We start from the raw sequence: 22,089 nt of genomic DNA on the forward strand, positions 1-22,089 counted from the left end.
TATGAAAAGTATAAAACTTTTTCTGCAAGGTTATACATAAGAACTTAGACGGCTGAATGAAACTGAACAAAATAAAAAGTAACTTTGATATTTGAATAATTGCATTGTGTATTATGTTATTTTATGGGAAAAGAAAGTAATGAATATGTAGCAGTTCTTCTATCGGGCTGGCACCAGCATGGGTGATACCATTCTGTCAAATTATATGACAGATATGACTGTAGGGGCTCTAAGAGGCTGGGCAGCAGTATGAGACACCTCAGGGAGCTATGCTGGTACCTTTTCTTTTTAATCTCTACAATACAGACATGTTCAACCTGAAATGTGAATGTCTGAACATTGTTAATAGTTCTACCTTAGATGACCTCATCTCAGATGACATACAGTGCCAGTGAGACCAGATGATTGCATAGAAACTAAAGACAAATAGGTGGTTTTTATCTGGAACAGAGAAACCAGTGCAGCAATAGCAAGCATCCAGGAAAAAAACTCATCGTCCTCTGCTTTATTCCCGACCTGGCTCGTCTCAGAAGAGAGTCCCAGAATCCCCCCTCAGTAGACGCCTCCCAAGCAGTGTTAATTTCGTCAACAAGAACAATAAGGAAAATATTTAGTTAATGCCCCTTTTTCCCGTGACGATGAAGCACAAAAATTGTTTCCAGAAGATAAAAATATGACGAGAATAAAAAATTATTTTCGTCAACGAGACAAAGACCAGACAAAATTTACAAGCCATGGACGCATGGACATTAAGAATTATAATTGTTTATAATTAATTTGTAATTGTTAATATAAGTGTTTCTTGAACTTCATAAAAGATTACGCGATGTTGCCCTGTTTGTCCCTACATGGCGCCTGTCCCACAGTGCCTCGCACCTCTCACTCAGTTGTAGCAGAGGGCTTATACTCCTAGAAACAATGGTAATAGTTAACCGTTGCTAGTTTAACTTCGCAGTCATGGCGTCGGGCTCGGATACCGGAGTATGGTTTGTTGGAGGAGCTGGGCGAAAACAACGTCTGGATGTATGGAGCCATTTCGTTTACAACATGAAGGACAACAAAACAACCTGCATGATAATGATTGACACCACACCACAGCCAAATCAGACGTTGAGGAAGACTGTTGCAGAGATGTTGGGAGCACCCCCACCGTACAAAACCTGATGCCAAAGAGCAGAAAGCCCTGGAGAACTCAAAGGCAAAGTGGATGGGGAGTTCTGGCCTGCCTGCAAGGACCATTGAGGATGAAGACTTTGTGGATAATGAAACAAGTTATATAAATAAAATAGAGAAAAACAGAAGCTGTTTGTGGAGAAGTTTTATCCTGTACAGTGTGACATATATGTTAAAAAGAGAAGCAGTGTGTGGAGAAGTTCGATTATTCACAGTGTTGACTAAAATGACAAAAATGACAAAAATGACTCAAATTTGACTAAAGCTAAAATTGATTTTCATCATTTAGACTAAGACTAAATTGTGAAGGAAATGACTAAATATGACTAAGACTAATTGATTTTCGACATTGTGACTTAGACTAAATTTAAAAAAGCTGACGAAATTAACACTGTTCCAAGGTGCTCCCAGGCTAGCCAAGAGACATAGTCCCTCCAGCTCCTTCTGGTGGGATATGCCTAGAACACCAAGGTTGGTGTCCTGGAGAAATAGGACAAAGATGTCCAGGCCGCCTCAGCTGAATCTACTCAATGTGAAGGAGAGATGCTTTTATCTGAGCCTCTCCCTGATGACTGAGCTCCTCACCCTACATATTATAAACTGTTACATCCCCCTGGCTGGGTCTAGGAGGTATAAAGGACCTACATACATTTAGACAGGAAATCCAGGAGTCAAAAATGTATTTAAAGAGATTTATTCTGCCGTTTAAAAAAAAATAAAGTTTCTGTAGAGCGGTCAAAGCTTCAGAGAGAGCTCAGGCCAAAATATCAAATGAAACAACCCTAAAAGAAAAAGGAAAGTGGACTTACCTAACTCAAACTAAAAGCAAAATATACAAGCCTACAAAATAACCAACCTAACAAGCATAGAAACAGGAGAAAACTCCGAGTAAAAAAGGCAAAAAATCAGAATTGAGCATCAATGCATGCAGTGTGAACTTAGCCGGAGTGTTTGGTCTCATGTGAGTTGGTGGTCATCTCCCTCCTATGTTCTGGACAACTTCTATCAGAGACGCTAGTTTCCAGCCTTCCTTAGCTTGCAAGTTTTTTGCAACAGGTTTTGCATTTAGAGCATGTTTATATTTTGTTGTTCTCTTTTTTTTGTGATTCAGGCACGTCTCTTTTGTAGCGCTTTTTGTTTGCATTGGAGTTGTGTATTTATCTCCTTTTTGTGTTTTGTAGTCTATTTTATTTTATTTTATTTTTTAACCCTCATTTTTGTATTTTCAGTGCTTTTTAAATTTGATTTACATTCATGTATTTGTAGGACGTTTGCACTCCTCTGCTGTTGTACTTATAACCCTCTCAGATCAATGCATTTAGGTGTTGTCCCCTCCTGCATATTAAACATAATTTATTTACAATTTAAACACCTGACAGAGATTTTCCCACACACTGGATGCGACATCACTGCCTCCTGAAGGGATGGTCGCAATGTTGGTCCAGGGCCAAAACAATGTTGGTGGTCCAGCACTGAAAGCAGCTTGGCGGTTACAGATGGTGCATTGTTAACAGTCTCTTGTTTTGGTTTTTCCACCAAATGTTCCCTAAAAATGTGTTTTTTTTGTAGAGTGAATTCAGCAAAGAAGAAAAACAGCCTCAGTCTAAAAGTCTGTGAAGTGACAAAACACACATAATGAAGTACTCTTTGTAATCTGCAGGTCTCCCTCTGGACTCTGTTATATAATGTACACAGAGATCTTCAATGTGTGAAAATAACCTCACACTTTCCAAAGAGAAAAAGAGGCTTTTAGAAAACTAGATGATTCTAGCACTGCGGTCTGTCTCATCCAATGTAACTTTTGGTCTCCATTACAGTTCAGCAGCTGGACACAAACTCTCAGAGCTTGAGGATTGAGGAGAACGAAAAACACCTTACTTTACTTTGCTTTAAAACAACCAAAATTTTCTCATTTTCTGTGTATAACAACAATATTACAAGCATCATAATATTGTCATAAAACCATTAATAAAAGGGCATTTGATTGCAATATTTGGTAGGATATTTAAAGAGCCAGACATTCAAACCAGCATTTATGTAAATAATGTGTTGGGCTCACAGTGGTTGAATTAAGTAGAATTAACTTTGTGTTAGAAAAGAGAGAAGAGTTGAAGAAACTGGTCTATATTGCAAGCAATACCATTATTGAGGTATTGAACAATGAGGTACTGATTGCATGTTTTCCTCACGGCGTGCAATCCAGCCTGAGGTTATACACTTTCTTTCAACAACAGGAATGTCTCAGCAAGCTATTTTGTCCTCTTTTGTCATGAAAATAGTCTGTAATTTCAGCTTCAAAGAAGTAAATGTAGAAGTAACAACTCTTTAAAATAATTTCAAAAATGTAATTTAGACACACTATGTAATAAAAGTGCTTTTACACTGAGTCTAATTTCTTCTTTTCCATTTTTTGTCACAATTAAATGTTTAAGATTCCATTTTGTATATTTAAGCATTATTAAAAAGTACCTTACACCATGAAGTAGGCTTTGAGATTTGAAAAAGCCTGATTGAATAAACTTAAAATACAGATAACATAAAAACAAAGACATTAACCATTTGGAAATGGTTACAGTGTCCTTTCCAAAGTTTCGGGGATCCAGTGAACCAAACAACAACTATCATCTACAAACAGAAGAACCAGTTAATGTCAGAGTTACTGACATGCAACAAGAGAGAAAGACTGTGAATAGTCTCCATTTGATTCACCTTATTTATATCCAGGAAACTCACAACACCTGTCATCTAAAGACACTTTACAAAGACAATTCAATCGGGTCATACGGACTGGTTAAAAGTTTTCTATCAAAGGAAACCCAGCTGATTGCATCAAGACATGACATTAGCAAGATCAAGCTGATCCACAATTTTTTTAGGTGAGTCATTGTGATCATACAGTAGCAGCCATTCACAATGGCCCTTCCCAGTCAAACACCAGTCGAATGGCATCCCACTCCTCGGCAACTCCCAGCAAAATCCCCCCCAACTTCCAGCCACTGGAGTAACCCCCTCCTTCTGGGCATGCATATTTTTTTACTCTGACTCAACACTATCACTGAATTACAGGCTCTGACCAGGAGATTGGGCTTCTTTTTAGATCTTAATGTCAACAAGGCATGAAAGAAATAATATTTTAGTACAAAAATTAATGTTTAAAAGGGAATTGTTGGGGACCAGCCAAGGGCCCGTCAAGGAAAGTAGGAACATTTTGAATGGCTACTACTGTATCATTAGCAATCCTTTTTATACAGGTGAAGAAATAAACTTCAACACAAAATGTATAAAAAAAACTTTTATTTATTTATAAAAAAATTTAATTAATTTGACTTTTCTTTGCAGAAAAATCTAGAACCCTCACAAATTTACACAATATTCATATACTTGATGTCAGGAAGTTATGGATTAATGAAGAGAAAGCTGCAGGATTAAGTTCCCTTTAGCTTCAGTTTGGAAGCTTTTAAGATGTGAAGGAAGATGATTAATCCTGTGCTGTTCAGGCAAATAAATCAGTCAACATTTTTTTTAAGGAGGTTCAGAAACTCTAAAAACAACAACTCCTAAATGGAGTCGTGTCAGAACCTCCCAACGCCGCCTGTCCCAGGGTTTGTGTCATCAATCAGGACAATCTGCTCGGAAACAGAAATTTAGCCGAGGTGTAAAACTTTGGAGCCAAAAAAAAAAAAAAAAAAAAGAGATGATTAATGTTGTTTTCTCCCCCTCTGCTGAAGATCAAGTCATATTTAGGTTGTTTGCTACAGCAGGAGACAAAACTCAGAAGGAATTCATTATCCTGTTTGTTTCTGCATCTTTATGAGCAATAAAATGCTCATTAAACAGCCTCAAACAAAAATCTAACCAAATATCTCCAAATGCTGGAATCCTAAAATGTTTCCTTGCATGATAGATTTCACTTTTCTACGAACAGTTAAACCAAAGCTTTATCAGGAAATGAAGAATATGCATGAACTAATGAATGGTGGAAGCAGCTGGTGGGTTTACGTTTAGGTCGACTTCCAGCAGTTAAAGACATACGGGACTGACCAGCCGGATTTTTATCATCAAACCATTAGGGGCTTCATGAACTCTGTGCTGCTTCAGTCTGAAGACAGATTCTCTAAGAAATACAAATATACAGGAAAACTTTTAAACTTGTAGGAACAAAGAGTAGCTAAATTAGAGGTCAAGCGGACAAGTACAGGTTTGTTTACAAAAGGGGCAGCGTCTTCTTCTACTACTAGTAAACTAGACACTTCTGCATATACCCATATGGTACATGTATGCACATGTAATCATTTATTTAGTGTCCATTTAAACAGAGATTTTGAGTTTCTGAACAAGAAAGATTTAGATCGCATCGAAGAGGTTTTGTGCATATAAATTTAGCTAATATTTCAATAGAATAAGATGAGTTACATTTAATAAAGAATAAAACTATTCTGTTCAATTATTTCAGGTGCATAATATTTGATATCTTATTCTAAGGGCAAAAATAGTAATTCCATTGACAGATAATCATATTTACCTGCTCAAAATAAGGGCAAATACAGTATGCTTATCTCAACAAATGTTTTACTATGTTTAGATCAATTTTATACAAAACAGTAACAACAGAATAAATGAGGCCCCCAAAAAAACTGTATCAAATAAAGAATAATAAATAGCCGTTTTATGTAAGAATAAAACTAAACAACTAAAAACTTACCCTAATGAACTGGAGAGAAGCTTATTAACCCAAAAACTGACTTTTGTAAAAGATAAAAAAAAAAACAAGGGATGGTCTTAACATACATGCTGCTACTAAAATAAAATGTTAAATATTTAAATAATAAAAAAAACAAGAGTCAAAAGGGCCCTGTGCTGAAAGCTACAGACCTAAGGCCTGCTGATGGTTTATGGTGATGTTTTTTTTCTTCTTGTTTTAGTTATTCTGCTGCAATTGACCCAATAGACACTCTATAGCCTGCCTATAGCTAACAGTGCAAATAGAGAACAAGCCTGGGAAAGCTCCACTGTCTGAGCCTCAGAGAGGAGAAACGATTGTAAAATAATCTCATCATGACATTTTATTACAGAACATCAGAGAATCTTAATAAAGTGAAACAGCAGGACCAGGTCCTCCACCTGCTCCATGAAGGAACAGCACTGAGGAGCTGGAATATTGTCCCCATCACCAGTCCCTCCAGATGAGAGCTCCAGCTAAACGTTGCAGCTGTAAACCGTAAACAATACAGACAGAACATCAATATTCATCCGCAGTCCTGTTAATGTCGGAGCGGCTGCTGAAAATGTAATCATGCCTGCTACACTCTTCCCAAGTACATTCGTCATGTTCCAGTCGTCGACAGACTGGAGTGAGCGTGCTCCGTGAGGCGAGGTAGAAGACTCGGAGAGGATCTCCCAGGAGGACGGTGTTTAAAAGCCTCACAGAGGGCCAAATTATCTGTCATCATTTCATCTGTGTTGGCGAGGGAGAGCCGGCTTCTGAAATAAAACCTGACTCAGCTCCACTGACCAAGCGAAGAGACAAAAACAACCCGCTGCCGTAGATTTACAAACCAGCTCTGCTGTTAGTTCCACCTGAGCTGCAACAACAGCCGTCAATTTACTCATCTAAGTGTGAGCAGCAGAACCCCTCTACCATCACTACTTCAGCTCACTTTGAAAATTCAGACAAACATTTCCGCCATGATCGAGGATTCTCTTAGAGAACTATAAGTTAGGAGGGCTAGTGGACTAGTGGTTGCAGAGGAGGGCATTTGTGTCCCTTAGAGGTCCCAATATCCTCACAGACACAGACTGTCATTTTGGGTCCCTGAAGAAAAACTCAGAGCTACTAAATGCCCAAGTGATCTGTTCAAGTGTGGGCTATATGTTTCAGTTTGCTTTTGCTTAATATACAAAGTGGTCAATTGCAAGGTTACAGAACGAATTTACTATAACGAGCAAGTATGGCTGAAAAACTATATCTTTTTATAACACATCTCTTCAACACAGTGCAGAAAATGTAAATCTATGAAAGTCAATTTTTTTTAAAATAAGTGACTTTTCCTTACATTCAAGAGGTAGGTAAGACACTTTGCCAATCGCATAACACAATTTGCATTTAAAATAAGGAATAACCACTGCAGTCGCTTATTCCAAGTGTATAATATCTAATTATCTTATTTCAACGGTAAAAAATACTCCTTTCATTGGCAGATCATCCTATTGACCTACTCAGATTAAGGGTAAATACATTTATTTTAAGGAAATTTGACCATTTTTTAGATACTTTTGCTGTGCAGAAACATGTTTTTTTAATATATATTTGGCCTGTTGTGTAGCTCTATCTACCTCTGTTCTCTCATTCTGCAGTCTTTTTAGTTCAATCTCTAACTTCTCTCTCTTTTTTTCATCACAGTAGCTTCATCTGTTCTGTTCCTGCTTGGCTGTGCAACACCCTGGAGAGAAATATTAGCTGTGCTGCTGCCATCAACACTTTTGTTTATAGATGTTGGAGCTTGGACTGTTTTTCAGTGTAGTCCTGTTTCTCTGACTGTGACTGCCTGGATGTGCTCTCTTTCATCCTCTGACATGGGAGCTGGCTCTTTGTTTGTCTGCCTGGCTGTGTGTTTCCTTGACGGGGCCGCCTGTGGAGCTTGTTTACAGTTGCCTTTTGTATATCTGCTTCGTTATGTATGTATGTCTGCTTCTGTCTCCTTTAACATTTACTTCTGTCCCCAGTCGGCCTTCTGTGCTCAGTCGGCAGATGCCTGCTCACACTGAGCCTGGTTTTGTTGGAGGTTTCTTCCTGTTGAAAGGGGTGTTCCTCTCGACTATCGCTACAAGCATGCTTGGTTCAAGGGATTGTTTTCAAGTCAATGAGTTGATGCAATCAGCTGGTTTTCCTTAGTTAGAAAACTTTGAACCAATCTGACTACGATATTCCAGTTTTCAGTTTCAATTGAATTTCTAAAACCTGAGATAAAAAAAAAACCATTATTGAAGAAAGTTTGATGATACTTCAAAATCAAGAATGTTACTTGCTATTGGAAGTTCTCCAAGAAGACAATCACTGAAATTAGTATCAAATAAATTAGAGTACATTCATTTGTTCAAACAATTCTTCAATAATCAACAGTAATAATGTTGTGTTTAAATCCAAAAAACAGAACACATTTTGCTTGACTGTGATATTATCATATTCTGTATAAAACTCTCCTAATGTTATATCTAAAGCTGTTGTTGGAGCTCTAGAGATGAATGGAGGATTCAAATTTACCCACAAAATGAAATAGCCTTTCTGCTTTTGCACACCACTTTGGTCCCATTGGTTTTTAATGACCTATATACATAAAGTTGGGCTTGATTGGATTGGATATCTCAAATCCAAATTCAATTTTGTGACAATGTGCAATGTACTGCACAATTAATAATTTTGGACAATTAAAAGCAGGACAGAGGAGAAGGAGAGTTATTTACTCCAATTCCAGTGTCAAACAGGAAACATGTTGAATGTTGGTCTGTATCACATCTCCTCAAACAAGCCCCCAAAACAACCAATCCAAGCCAGTGAGGATGATCCAGACTGTCAAACATCTGAATCCTGCAGCTGTCTCGCGATGAAGCAGCAGCTTGTTAAACCCTGCGGGTGTCGAGTGAAGCCATTATAATACAGAAAGCTTTGGGATCATTAAAAGGCAACACATGAAACAGACCACATCCTCACATACAAGAGGGGAGGCTGCAGAACAGATGTGGCTTGACAAAGACCAGCAGCCCACAGGAGAAGCTCTGTAAACCACAAACACACAGGATGCAACCATCCGGCTAACAGAGCAGACACGTGCATAATAAATGAAAATAAATTTAAAGTGATCAACCCTTCTTATTTATTGGCCAGAGATGGAGATAAACATGAGAGTGGAACAGTACATCAGTCTAATGACTAAGGAAGATGTTACACAAACACCATCAGAAAACAATCATGTGATTTGTGACAGAATCCATCATTCAGGGTCTGGGGTCAAAAATCAGAACTGGTCTCCACCTTTGCCATACAGTACTCATATCTCTGAGTCCGAGATGTGTCTCTTAAATAATCTTATCTAAAAACATTCAAAAAAATTCTTCACAACATTGGAGCCAAAAACAAAATATGATACTGCCAGAAAATGTGATTGTAAGCTTTATTTTGTAACAGAAAATGCAAAAAAATAAGAAAAGTGTTGGGATCTGGAGAGCTGCCACCTTTCTCCAGCAGAGGGCGCCCTGGGTCTCCTGAGCTGAAGCCACCAGCACACCTGCAGCTGATCATCTCATCAGGAGACCAGCTTTATAAGCAGCGGCTGAACTTCCCTTCAGTGCCGGAGTGTTAGACCAGTTATGGTTAGCAAACCTGAGCCAAGCCTGCATGTCTGAACCTCAGCCTGCTCTGAAGAGTTAACTCTACCCTAACCAATCTTTGTCCTCTCTGCTCCCTAGGAAGACCTGATTGAAGCCTGGAGCTCTGGAGGAGCTCATTGTCTGAAAACCTGCCCGCCTGCTCTGTGAGCCAAACCTGAAGATCCACCGTTTGAATCTACATCCCAGTTCTCAAGGAGAGAACTGAGAGACTCACTCAAGCTCTGAACCTCACTAGTCTGAAGCCAAGCCATGCTGTTGCTAAGCTCTCTGCTGAACCCTCAGTCTCCGGACCCACCTGGTTCCCTCCCTCACCGCTCAGTCTGACCACCATCAGGTACAGATCAGTTCCAAGCTCTGACAAGACTCTCCTGACTCCTGGCTAATCAAACTGTCCCTCTCTACAGAGAACCTAGTGATACCAGTCACGGACCTGTTCCAGCATCAGTCCAAACATAACTTTATTTGTGCTTTTCTCAATAAACAGTTTGAACTTTTACTCTGTCTCCGTGGTGTTATGCATTTGGGTTTAGCTCCTAAGAACCAACATGACAAAAAGTCAAGGGTTGATTTATGAAGGATGGGCAGTACAATTTAGACACTGGTGGCTTGCAGGTACTTAATTAAACAGCGGGCCCTCTATGCACTGGTATGTTGTGGAAAAACATCATGAAGAAAAGATTATTCAATTTTAGAGAAAAAAAAATATAAGAGTTTACTATTAGGCAAGCATAAAATATCACAAACCCTCTAGAACTTTTTCTGGATGAAAGTTTGACTTTAGTAGCTCAACTAGAATATGGTGTACCACAAGGTTTACACCTTAGCCCTCTGTTTTTCAATAACCTAATTTGTCTAAACCAGGGATTTATAACATTTAATGCAGATAATACTCACTTGTATAAGTCAGAAAAGCAAATCTTAAAGTGTATTTCAACTTTACATCTTCTCAATTATCTATTTTGCAGGTGAAAGTGTTCATAAAACATCAGGTTACACTATTTCGTAATGTGAAAGAACACAGAGCTAAGCAACTCTATCCAATGGTTGTTAAATCCTGAAAACCTTCAGCGTGAATGCAAAAATGATGCTACGACTAGGGTTGTCACGATACTAAACTTTTCAACTCGATACCGATACTAAGGGAAATATTCGATACTCGATACCATTTTCGATACCACAAGGATAAAAACAAAGACTTCAAAATCCTACAGAAATATTTTCATTACTAAATAAAATACCATAAATAAAAACAAAGGTTGTATACTGTGCACAATATTAAGCAAGCTTGATAAAAAACTTATAAAATTAAAATTAAGTGTTCCTTCCTTGGCTATGCTTTGCACACATAACAATGACACTAGCCAAACCGGTTAAGAAACAAAAATAATTCTCAGCAGCTGCACCTCTTACAAAACAAAAGTCTGAAACTGAAAAGTGCTCAGAATTATTCAATCACACAGTGTTCTGAAAGTGCATTGTCCTCTATTCTGCACTTTAGATGAATGACTGCTTAGGTGCCACTGGTGGTGGCACTGTATCGATACTTTTAAAAACGAGTATTGTATCCAGATACAACGTTTCAGTATTGATACTTTTTTGAGTATCGATACTTTTGACAACCCTAGCTACGACATTTGTAGTGCTTGCTAAAAAAAAGGTATATATTAACAACCAACCCACAAAGGGCTAAAACTACATGACTCCATGATAAATCCAATCCCAAGTGTTTCCCCACACCTTGGACCCTAATTTGCTTTCACCATAATAATAGAGAACCATAACCTAACCTCGTTTACAGACGTGTTAGACATCCGCAAAAGAGCTAAGGATTCCCGCCCTCACTGCATTCCTAATGCACCCCAGAGGATCACCATCCACACATTCTGGTAGCTCTTTTACATGGTAATAGAGTCCTAATAAAGTGTGAAGAAGCATTTCTATCAGTTGAACAGCAGAAACAGTATTTCATATTAATCTCCATTATTCTACCCAATCTTCAAATAAAGCCATGCACTGGCACCAGTTTGAGCCGTCTCCTGATGGTTCATATTGCAGCAGCCCAAGCTCATTACTGGACAAAAGATTCAAAAATACATATTTTTCCTATTTTCCTGTTTAAATCAGGCAGACTGAATATTATCTGGCTTCATGAAACATTGTAAGGCTTTTCATTTGCATAAACAACAAGCACCATATCTCTTAAACTGGGCTTGTGTTTTTGGTTAAAGTTCTACATAATGGAACCCCTGTAACTGCAGACACAGATAACGGCAAAAACCTATAAGTCAAACTCAGTTCAGCTGCCGATGTCAGAAACAAAACTATTCTCCTCTTGCTCCAAACTTGTTTACTGTTCCAGTGATGATTAGTAGTCTGCGGTAAATGCTTGATGTTTCTCCAAGGCTGAGTTTTCCCAGCGGACCACAAACAAGCAGCCGACTGCTTCGACCAAGGTGCCAAAAGCCATTTTCTGTTTTTCAGCAACAGCAAAAGCCTTTTGGTTGTGATTCTACAGAGAAACAACAATTCTGAAAGCTGTGCTCTCACTTATTATCCTGCATCCACTCTCAGCAGAGTGAAGCACGGTTGCTGCCATGCATAGAGGCAGCCGGGCTGTGAACATGACACTTTCTATTAAAAACCAAGTGTTCAGGTTCTCGGGTGACTCAAAACATTTTCATTTGCAGAATGTGAGAGCCCTCTGATATAAAAACCCTCCACGTATCAATGCAAACAATCTATTTCAGCTCATCTCAGCCCTTTATTATATAAACATGACAGGGGTGAGTTTTCCAGACACAGCAGTCGTCTAACACTCATCTACATGAAGCTGATTTTTTTTTTTTACTTTAAATATTTATTAAAACAAGAAGGAGGGGATGATGGTGAGATGAGTTTCTGAATTTTATATTGCGATGATCCAGGATGCTATGACAACCGTAGTATGGATTATATTAGGAGTACCTGGCAGCGATCCTTAAAACGGAAGTCTGTGTTTCATGTAATGTGGAGTCATTTAGAATTAAATATGTTTCCAGGACGACAATTCAAAGGATTTTTTTAATGATCAAATTATAGACCCTCTACCGTTTTTTATTTTATTTCCAAAGGTCAATCTTATTCAGATAGTGATATTCTTAGCAACAAACCTCTCCCATTTAAAGCTCATGTTAAACAAGAAGTAAATCAACTTAATTATAATTAAATATGAACTATTACTTTTTTTCTGTGTTGAAGATATAAAAGTCTTGTTTCTGAAATCTTTAGAGGCTGACAAATACATGCAAGCTTCCTCTCCGTCTGTCTCCATGGTTGGACTCAGTCAATAGGTGGCGCATTCAAAGCTCTGTCTCACCTCTGGTCTTTGTAAAAGAAGACAGTCTCTCTGTTGTCCATTAGATTAAACCACTGCTGCATCCAGATATATAACTAGCTCTTGGGACAAAAAAGTATCATTTTTATAATTTTTGTTATTATTATTGGTGCAATTAAAAGGTATCTGTTTTTCTTCCTTCATAGAGTACATCTGCTCTAATGCTGCAAGGCAACCAGACCCACTATGATGTGTGTCTGCAGCAAATAAAATTAAGCGCCATTTATAAGAGAGGAACAACTCGTAGTAAGTATATCACTAAGCTTTAAACACCTCCTGTCAATTTAGTCTTTTTTTTTGCACGCTTCAAACGTTGACAAAAAAGTTTTAAAACACTGCAACAAAGTCAAAATGAAAAGGATTAGCAGACCTCAAAATGTTTATGGGTCATTCCATAACTGTCACATTTCTAAAATTTCTCCAGGCATGTTTGAGATGAAGCGTACATTAGTTATGTATTGACTGTAAATAAATCTGTGTAACGTTAAAACAATAAATCATGCACTACAACACTGGATTAGCAGATATTATTAAGAACTAAACACAAAGCTGGACACACAAACCTCCAATCCTATTAATACCTCAGACTGAAAGGCTAACATGTCTTCCTCTACACTGAAACTAAAAACCTGGGGGGGGGGTTATGAATCCGGTTTCCTAAAATGACCTCAGCGCAGTTCTTACTGGATGTCCAATAATATCCTTCAATTCCTACCACAATAACCATTGTTCCCAGTCAGCCTTTTCTCTGTTCATTAAGAGCATTTGCTTGTGAATTACTGGATTACCTGTAAATGATTTTTCTGTTCCTACTGGGATAAATTTGCAGTTTAATGTTTGCATTTCTGCATGTATAGGATGTTCTCCTCCAGACTGATTCCCTGTTTCTGCCCTTTGTCTCTGTGTTGTTCAGTCAAAGCAAACACATTCATCTTCCATAAACTCTCCATGAGGCCGAAACCCTAATGAAACATTTCCATTACAGAAAGCAAAGCCTAATTTGGTTTAAAGGCTTAACCTAATAAAGGCCTTAAAGATGAGGAACTAGACTCTGATCGCTTTAAGCAGTTGATCCCTGCAAAGACAGCGGAGAGGATCAGGAGACCATCCGGAGCCTCAGCATGAGCACAGGCTGGAGGTGCATGAACTGCAGATGCAAAGCCATAAAAACTTCATGCCAAGTCCTCACTGAGACCCTCTATGGTGTAAGGAGGAGCAGGAGGAGCAGGAGGAGCTCAAACAGGCCAGTAAGGACAGCAATGCATGTCAATAAGACTCTGTTTAACCCTGACTTTCAGAGCTCTGCAGACTGCACCGTGATCTGCAGCTGAAAGTGAGACCAGAGGAGCCATGCGGAGTCTCCCAGGGAATATTATCTTCATCATGTTAATTCCTGCTGCAGCATCTCAGGTCCTGCGCCTTTCTGTCTCAGAATCCTCTAAAAGCATCATGCAGCCTGCCTTACCTGAGCACTCCTTCCCTTTGCCTTTGCACTCTCCGCTCTGTGGCTGATAAGAAGCCAGAGCCTCCGGCAGGTGCAGCAGCAGCGACAGCAGGTAGGCGGACACCAGGCACCGGACAACCCCGCCCGGGTGCCGGCGACACCTCCCAGGGCCCGTCAGCATCATGGAGAAGACCCGAACCCCGCAGTCAGTTTGGTTGGGTTCACGAGCTGCGCACACTTTCGCGTAATTCCTATATAAACGCAATGAAAAGGCGCAGCGGTCCTGAGCGTCCCGCAAAGAAGCGGAGAGATTCAGGAAGCCTCAGCGGCGGCGGTCCGGTTCTGCCAGGATGGAGGCAGCGGCAGCAGCATCCTCTCTACAAGGTCCCTCCTCCACTGAAACTCCGCGCCTTTGGCAGCAGATCTATGTAGCAGCCAGGCGCTGCTGTCAGTCACACCCTCACTGAAAGCACCGGGGCGCTCCGGCTGCGCGTCCTTCGCGCGACACAGGGGCGGTGAAGGCGGCGCGTGGAGCGAAGCGGCAGCTGCAAACACAACAAAGAGATCCGGACTGAAGAAGATGAGGAGGATGAGGAGGAGGAGGAGGAGGAGGAGGAGGCAGAGTGGTCACGTGAAAGGATGCAGCACTCCCCTACACCTCCACGCCTCTTCACGCACACCGCACTCACGCGCGCGCACCTTAGACGCAGCCAATAATTTGCAGCAAAGCGGTGCTGAACACTGCTGCGGGTCAACTTCAGACTTTAGGGCGCATAAAGAAACCAGCGCATTCTGACTACGGATCAGCTCTTAACTAAATAGGACAAATTAAAAAAGGTCACTGAGAGAAAAATCAGATGGAAAGTTTTTAATCTAATAAGAAAAAACCGTCTCAAATCACAAGATATCTCATGTCTTATCAGGAGTTATTTCCCCTTGTCAGATTTAATTCAGAAATTGTCTCAGTAGATTTTATTATCAGTCATGTGTAAGTTCTTAGATTCTGTGTTTTGAATTGTTCTTGTTGAAATTCTGAGTTGTTTGCTTTGGTTTTTTTAAAATATGTTTCTATCATATAGCCTATACTTTTACCCATATGAAGTATCCTCTGTTTTTAATTTGTCACTAATTATTAACATCAAGACCCCCTACCTGTTGATCCAAGACCACAGTTTGGGTACCAGCAGATTATAACTTTTGTTTTATTTTAGCATTTTCACTTAAAAAAAAAAAAAAAGATTGTGTCTGGACTTCAGTGACATAGTTGCCAAATCCTGACCTTCAAAACAAAAGAAACATTAAAAGGATGATTAAAGAAATTAATTAATAATCAGTTATTTGATAAAATACTTTGCTCCCTGCAAAGTCTTAATTGATCTGGTCTATCAACCAGACGGACTTGGATGACCCTCCAGGAAAAACATGATCTTAGTCTCCTCCACAGTCAGAGGGAGTATGGAGAACCTCCTGAATCCTGATTCCTTTTGCATAAACACTGAATGTAAACTGAAACTAAAAACATCCTTGTTCTTCATTCCCATTTCTGAATTAATCTGTTGCTGAGAGTAGATAGAGAAACATTAAAAACAACATCATGCTTTATTTCTTCTGATCCATCGGGGCCAAAACTCTTCTTCTGTGGTGCCTTTTGTTGTTCTTACAGGGGAAAAAAAAGAACCAGAGTGGATGTTAGTGTTTTGCGTTTGATAATTCATGCACAACTTGAGTCTGATGCAACAAGCCCAACATCATTTTAAAGAAAACTAAGTTGTTGCCTTAAAAAAACAAAACAAGAACACTGCGGCTGAATGGGTCAAAGGACTGAGCAGAAAGTCTCCTTATCAGCTGAAGTTGTACTGACTTTAGCTTTTAATTCAAACTACCAGCACCATTTGTCTTTGTTATCTAGAACACACGCCAAACTTTGTGAGCCAAGCAATTGATCACCTTCTTGGTCTGTAGAACCAGCTTTTTTTTTATTTTACTAGCAACCAGGAGATGAACAACACCTGATTATAAACCTTTGACGTTTAGACAAATGATGCAGGCTGCCTCAGGAATATGGAAATGAAAATGACAGAAATAAGAGAAAGTTTCTGTGGGTGATTGTTAAATTACCACTTCATTTTCAGTAAAGGCCACTGGGGCCATCAATTCTGCTTCATATCAATGGCTTTAGTCCAACATTAATCATCCTGATGTGTCTGAATTTCTGTAAAATGTCTGTTTCCCTCTGGCTTTGTCTTCTTGTGTTCGATGCCGCTCCATTTGTAAAAACAGAACCCAACTCGACTCATTAAACCCTCCGTGTTGACTGGATTAATATTTACACAGATCCATTCTGGACGCAGCTGGCGCTCCTCCAACATGGACCAGCCGACTCCTTTGGCTCGCTGCCTCCCGTCCAGCGGTTGTTGGTTTGTCAGCTGTCTGTCCCTCGCAGATTTTTTCACATGCTGGAGGCAGTAGAAGTGTTGGGTCCTGCGCTGTGCTGTTGGACATGGTTGGCTCCACGTCAGCAGCGTTAATTGTTCTCCTGGGCCCTATCACAGCCTGCCAGATGGCAGAGTGAAAGCATCCTGTCCTAAATCACCCCAGAAGTTTGAGAATTAGCTTCCAGGTTGGGGTTAAAGAGCTCCTAGAAGGTGGGCAGAAAGACCAGAGTAGAGATAAAGATGACTTTAATGATTTATTTTTAGGTCAGCCTGACAGCAGAGCTCAGAGGAAGAGTTTGTCCAAAAGGCTCTCTCAGCTGGTCACTGGTAATGGCTGCCCCATTCTGGACGTGGTGGTTTTAAACCCGCAGGTTCAGAACCTGAGAATGGCATATTTGCTGTTCTATGAGCCTTAATGCAAGCCTCGTAAAAGGCTTAGAATGAATCGACAGGTCTTCTTCCTTTTATGGTATGCTCATGAATATTTAGATGAGGTGTGTGCTGATTGGTTGGCTTACAACGAGCAAAGCTGCTGAGCAAAGATGCATAGTAGCAACAAGCACTCACTCATTGAAACATCAAAATTGTTGATATGGTAGGATGACAAATGTCCTTTTTATCCAGGACATGTCCTACTTTTCATACCTAAAAAAGATGTCTGGGGGGGAATTTCAAAATCCCCTACCGAACCTGCAGTTGTGTGTTTCAACCATAGGTGGCAGTATCATTAGAAAACTCCTTCATGCCTCTATAAGTACAAGAAACAACCTGTACTTTTGCACTTTTGCTTTTTTTAAAAGGTATCTTAATTTCGCTAAAATAAATGATGTGTGTTGTTTTAACTACCGTAGTCTTGTCAGCTTAGTCTTGTTTAGAGCCAGATTTCAAAAGTTGGACTAACAGAGTCAAAGGGAACAGTTTAGAATCAATCATGAATGTGAAACAAAAACATATTTACTTTAAATAAAAGTTCTTACATGCTACAATGTTGGATACAGAAAAATATGTTGTAATGTATGAAAGGCCGGACACAGGCGAGAGCGTATTGGGAGATGGAGACCGAGACCAACAAGACCTCCCTCATCCTTGGCCCTATCTCAAAGAATTTTTTCAAATAGTCGAAAAATTGAGCTTGCATATAGTGGCATCTGGCAGTTTTTGTTAAAGGTTACTTTATACTTTAAGCAATTTTTGGAACACATACTTTTTCACTTTTACTTGAGTGAAGAGGTCAAGTTGATCCTTCAACTTTTACCAGAGTGTTTTTAAACTACAGTATCTATAATTCTACTTAAGTAACAAATGTGTGTACTTTTGACACCACTGGTCTTGTTGGCCAAGCTAACTTTTGAAACCTATGATTCCATCATATTTTGGTTTAAATACACAGAGTTTATTATTAATGTAATTCCAACTCGTTTTGTCAGGATTTCTGTCTGTGTGTTTCTGTGTTTGTCTCCCTTCCTCCTCCAGGAGGCGCCTGGTTCTGGTCTGCCTACCCACACACACCTGCAGAGGGTTACCTCGTTAACGGAGCGCTCTTAAGCTGCTGACTGCCACTACCTCGACGCCAGAGTGTTTGCGAGTTTTGGGTACTCTAGCAAAGCTGAGTTTTGCTGAGTCAAACTGAGTTCTTGTCAACCTGAGCCTTAATCTTTTTTTTTTGTATCTTTGCCTCTCGGCAGGAAGTCATCCTGCAAACTGGATGTTTCGGACCTTCTCTCCCTGGAAGGATCATCTGAGCTTCAAACTGAGCTGAGGATTTAAACTGGAGGTTTGAATCTACTTTTCCTCAAGAGATCGTTTGAGCTTCACACTGAGCAAGGGATTCTGAGCGACAGTCAGCTTCTCCGTTCACCTACCAACAACCGCATTCTGGGTAAACCCTGTCCGCCCTCCACCGAATCAGACAAAAACTGGAACTACAGCATACAGACTGGAGTCAAAGATTCAACAACTTCCCTGGAAAAGTGAGTCAGCAACCAAATTCTCCTCTTCAAGTTCAAGAATCAAATTTCCTACTGAGCCTGAACTAACTGCTGAGTCTTCCCCTCACTTTTCAGTTCCGGTTGAGCAGTGTTCAGAACAACACTTGATTCTTCATTATCTCTTCAAAAAACCTGTTAAATCTTTCCCCTGGTCTCTCTGAATTGGTTTCTCTGCATGTGGGTCCAAGCTCTTGATAAAATCATGACAGGTTTGACGTTAGCCAATTAAACACAGATGGCTGCCACATTTGACATTAAAGGAGAAACAACTCTGCAACAGCAAGAAATCTGTAGTAGAATTAGGAGAAAGTCCTGTTGACAGATGAAACAACTGAAATTACTCAGGTAGAGTTTGGCCATAATGATAAGCATAATAGGCAACAGCTTAATTTCATGCTTTGGTATAAAATAGTCTTCAGAATGGACAATGACCCCATTAATATAACCAAAACCAGCTAAAAAAAAAAACAAAGGACAACATTAAAGCACATCTACAACACAGCTTTGATCTCAGTTCAAGAGGACATTAGTGGACAGAGCTGAGAAGAAAATAGGGCTAAAGTCACAGCCGTTCAGGTTGGAGGAATGGACCAAAGTTGAATGAAACCATTGAAGGCTGCAATAGTAAATCAAAAACTGAATTTATCAAAAGTCATATAAGAATATTTGTAAAAAGTTTTTTTGGAAATAGAAATATTTATGGCTTTTATTAAAGAAGCAGGGCATAAAACGTAATCTGATTTAATATCAGGATTGGAGAAGGCTGTGTATGTCTTTAAAAACAGCAGTTTACATATCTGGGTTCTTCTGCATAAATGTGATCAAGTTGGACATGGACTGTGATTACAGCCCTCACACATGGTCATGAAATATAAATCATAACTGGGAAAATAACATCCTGGAAACAAGCAGCTGAAATATTATTTCTGCCAAGAGTGGCAGAGTTCAAATGTTCAGCAATAAGAATTGCAGAATCCCTCCTTGTTTAGGTCATCCACCCATCCTACATGGAGTAGGAGACCTTTGAATACAGTACACCCAGATCCCAATAGATGACTGTAAACCATATCTGGGATAGGAACACTTTGGATGAGGATCGGGGATGAGCTGTTAGGGAAAGGGGTGTCTGGGTGTCCTGTTCCCAATGTTGGATGGATGTAAAGCAGCAACTTCACCGCCATTAAATGAAACCTCTGAACAGGAAATGTGCCTGTGTAATCTGCTTTTACCACTAAAGTTCTCAGTCCTGACAGCTTGATGAATAATTTGCAGCTCATTAGTTAATGCAGAGTCAGAACTAGGTCATTTCTTAGACTACGGAGCCCCAGTGGACTTCATGCTGTGTGGAAATCACCTCCTGCTGATCCTGCTGCAGTTCTGACTCTTCCATTCATTATCTTATTAATAGCTGTACACATATCAACAGAGAACAGCATCTTTAGAAACCTACAGATTCGTGATGAATGCAACGTTTTCTAAACTGTCCATAAGGCAGAGTCAGCAGGCAGCTGTTTGGATCTAAACCAGAGTTCTTGAAACACTTACTGCACATTATAGATGAAGTACTTCTTAAATAAAACATACTCAAAAGTAGCTTTTGGGGAAATCAGTGAGAACATACTTTATAGTCAGACTAAATGTAGGGTAAAACACAACTTTAAGATAATACCTAACATTATGTGATTTTGACAATTTAAGAAATTATCATCATCATCTATCCATAACAAAATATTGCTAAGACAGTGGCTCAAATGCACATATCATTCACAGATATTAGGTAAAAAAAACACCTACAGAAAGCAATTAGAGAGCATCTAAGAACATATGTTAATGAAATGTGGCTTGTATTATTTACTTCAAATGCTATGTGTGCTTAAAACGATTTGTGCGATGGACTGGAGGTTTCTTTGACTTTCAGCAGAGATGTTCAGGGTCTGCCTGAAGGGAGAAGATTGAAATAGAATTGTCTTGAGCACTATTGGTTAATACAAGCTTGTTCTTTATTCTTTTAGGCTAGTGGATGAAGTAACCAAGTATTTACTTAAGTAAGAGCAAGGATATTACACAAGTAAAAAGTGAAAAGTATGGTCTAGAGAAACTAATCAGTTCCTCAAGTAAATGGAACTGAGTAAATGTAACTATTACTGATATTGACTTGGGTCAGAGCAACAGGACGGTAGTCTTTGAGGAAGGTGGTGGCTGACTTTTTGAGCCTGTGCCCAAAATAATTAACTATAGCCCCCTTGCCATTGCCCCATAAAAGCCAGAGGGTTTTGAAAGCCCAGGTGCCATTTCACTACATATTTACCATGGTAAATTCACATTCTTGGGACTTTGATAGACCCGACAGACCCAGAACCTTCTTGTCTTTTGAGGGATGGGGTTGTGCACAGGTGCAGTGCTTTGTCCTACCAGCAGCAGTAGTAGCCAAAGAAGGTCAGTGTTCAAATGTTGCTTTTATACATTTAGTTTTTCCAGGAAATACAGTTTAAGGTATTTTTCAACAAGAAAGTAGATCTCAAAGGGAATTTTTCCTCTCCCCAATTGCTGCATGCATTAGGGAGAAAGATTGCTCAAGATTCAGCATCAAAATACAAGAAAATATATACTGTTGCAACATGCCAGAAGGAGCATGTCTTAATATAATGACTCAGTGCAACCAGCTGGTTTTCCTTAGACAGACAATATTGAACCAATCTGACTGTATGATCTGGCTAATTTGTCTCTGTAAAGTGCCTTGACATGATATTTGTATCAAATTAAATTAAAGCCTGGTACTTTAATAACCTGGCACAAGCCAGCTTGATATGCGTAGAATTGAGTTGAGTTCTACATGATCAACCTGGGATGGCTGCCGTTCAATCTGTCCGTGAAAAGGAGGGTGTCATGATGTTTTTAAGAGATCTGACACACATGCAGAAAGCCACTCAGAGAACCAGAGTAAAAGTTTAACAGGTTTATTGAAATAATCAATACGGTTGATCCAAGGTAACTCAGAGAGCTGGTGAACCGGTACTGGAAGTGAGAAGGTAAGTTCGGAGGTTAGTTCAGGGTCCGTGGGAACTTCGAACAACGTCTTGCAAAAATTAGAGATGAATAGAACTCACATTAGCAGAAAAAGGTTCTCTTCCCAGAATCCAGTCGGTGTGGGTTTATCCAGAGATTGGGGGGCTCGTTGGAGGGCGAACAAGTTTTTGGTTTGGTTGGTTCCTTGAGGAGCAATGGAGCGGACTGCCACTTAGATTTCCAGGNGGTACTTTAATAACCTGGCACAAGCCAGCTTGATATGCG

At 39.6% G+C, this 22,089-nt stretch overlaps 1 protein-coding gene across 1 annotated transcript in view; it reads right to left on the reverse strand.

The window, feature by feature from the left end:
- tmeff1 (transmembrane protein with EGF-like and two follistatin-like domains 1) overlaps positions 1–14,952 on the reverse strand; it is a 92,368-nt gene extending 77,416 nt beyond the window's left edge. Inside the window, exon 1 of the mRNA XM_015378311.1 lies at positions 14,397–14,952. Coding sequence (XP_015233797.1) covers positions 14,397–14,559 — 163 coding nt within the window. The 5' untranslated portion in view covers positions 14,560–14,952. The remainder of the gene's footprint in view (positions 1–14,396) is intronic.
- Positions 14,953–22,089: the final 7,137 nt, after the last annotated feature.

This window comes from Cyprinodon variegatus, unplaced genomic scaffold, assembly GCF_000732505.1.
Source record: "Cyprinodon variegatus isolate N-32 unplaced genomic scaffold, C_variegatus-1.0 Scaffold170, whole genome shotgun sequence".
In the NCBI taxonomy this organism is placed as follows: Eukaryota; Metazoa; Chordata; class Actinopteri; order Cyprinodontiformes; family Cyprinodontidae; genus Cyprinodon; species Cyprinodon variegatus.